The sequence below is a fragment of the Mastomys coucha genome, unplaced genomic scaffold, assembly GCF_008632895.1.
Source record: "Mastomys coucha isolate ucsf_1 unplaced genomic scaffold, UCSF_Mcou_1 pScaffold17, whole genome shotgun sequence".
NCBI lineage: Eukaryota > Metazoa > Chordata > Mammalia > Rodentia > Muridae > Mastomys > Mastomys coucha.
Window position 1 is genome coordinate 14,334,810 of NW_022196899.1, and position 1,871 is coordinate 14,336,680.

At 37.3% G+C, this 1,871-nt stretch overlaps 1 protein-coding gene across 2 annotated transcripts in view; it reads right to left on the reverse strand.

Moving 5' to 3' along the window:
* Positions 1-1,007: 1,007 nt before the first annotated feature.
* Positions 1,008-1,871, reverse strand: part of Cpa3 (carboxypeptidase A3) — a 35,610-nt gene continuing 34,746 nt past the window's right edge. For both annotated transcript variants that reach the window (XM_031376253.1, XM_031376252.1), the window contains one exon: positions 1,008-1,593. In XM_031376253.1, the coding sequence (XP_031232113.1) occupies positions 1,406-1,593 (188 nt within the window). In that variant the 3' untranslated portion in view covers positions 1,008-1,405. The remainder of the gene's footprint in view (positions 1,594-1,871) is intronic.

Below are 1,871 nucleotides of genomic sequence, written 5' to 3' on the forward strand. Positions count from 1 at the left end.
GCACACGGGCAAAGGTGCGATAACTATCCTTGGTTGTCAACTTAACTACATATGGGATTAACGAAAACCCAAAATGGAGGGTATAACTGTAGATTTTTGCCTAATTTGAAGTATGGAGATCCGCTTCTAACCCGGATCTATGATTATGGGGTGCTGATATGTTACAGGTCCAGAGCCCAATTATCCGAATCTATTTTTTAATTATCAAATTGCTGTTTATTGCCCACTTCTGTGTTTGACCCAACACCCTAGTGTCTATTAAATGTAACTCTTTATGGATTTGTTTCCACCTGAGGTACTATGAAACCTACAGAAAGGATTTTTATTCTTCGATCCTGTCTGAGTCTTACGATTTTAAAAAGTAACAATATTTGTGATTCTATTTGTTCTGTTTCTGGAACAACATTATGAAATTATTACCACATTGGAGTGTTGTACTTAGGACAAACAGTTTGTGTTCTTTGTCTATGGTGACTTACATTTGACTCCTGAATAAACTTTGTTATATTCTTTTTTAGTTGAGCATTGTGGTTTTATAACAACATAAGCAGAGAGTGCCTCCCCATCTCTCTCTGTGTGTTTCTCTGTCTTTGTTGCATCCCACCTTGCCCCTGTACCTGAATCCTTCTTTTGGTCAACATGACTTTTAGTCATCAACTTTTACTGTATTGACTGGCTTTCTTTGTGTGCAAAATTTCTCAGTTGTGCTTATAATTGCCAAAGGATGTTGTCTGAGGAAGTTTTCTATGAATATTGCAGGTGAGATTAAGCTGTTTTTCATTTAATAAAAATTGTACTGACGGAAACTGGATTGCTTGTTTAAAGCTTAGAAATTCATCTTTCCAAGAATTATTTTATTTACCCCATTGCTCTTTGTTATTTTGAAGATACAATGTTCATGCCTCTCAGGAAATATGTTTGAAAGGCAAATTACATATTTGAAAATTGAGCATACCTGTGTCCTGTCATATCGAAGAACCATTGATATAGATTATTAAGGCAAATTGAGAAATGCTGAAAGCATAGTTTATTAAAAACAGAGGACACCTTTGTAAAGCATCAGAATACAACCTGTTTTTCAGTTTGTTATCACGTGGAATGAAGGAAGTTAGTCAGATTCTGGAGGAACACATTTTTCATTCCCAGGCTCACTACACATCATTTCAGAGTATTCAAAACATATTTTCTACAAGGCTAAAATTTTACTTATAAACAAGAAAGTTATTTAAGTGGATTTACTTAAAGCTTTATTGTTGTGGGCTGTTGGGAGTAAATAAAAACAAGAAGAAAATAACGCAGGACTTCCTGAGCAAAAGGATGGATCCAGGAGATGCAGAGGGTTGTCTTTCCAGGGAAAGGATCCACCCAAGGACTGATTAGCCCATTTCAAAACAAGGACAATTCACTAGGAAGTATGCTTGAGGATATATTTGGCAATAAACTTGACAGAAAGCATGGTTTCTTTACATGTTGGTTTTATCCGGGATTCTGGAAGAAGGAAACCAAACTTTCCTTTATCACGAAGCTCAAAGGCAAATGTGTGTTTGATGCCCAGGTCATAAACCCAGTCTAAAGAAGAACCTGATGTCTTGTCTGCAAAACAGAATCAGTAAATATTTTATTAGAGGTGGGTACTGAGGCTTTTTTGGTTTTTAAGACATAAAAATTTCTGGTGTAGAAGATGGGGAGATGACTCAGTGCATGCAGTGCAAACATGTAGTCCTGTGCTTGGATTCTCAGCACCCATAAACAAGCCAGACATGGTGGCTCATGCCTGTGACGTCAGTGGTAAGAAGATCCCCAGGGCCTGTTGGTCATTCTGTCTAGCCAGCTGGTGAGTTTCAGGTTCCATAAGTAACCTTGTCTCAAAA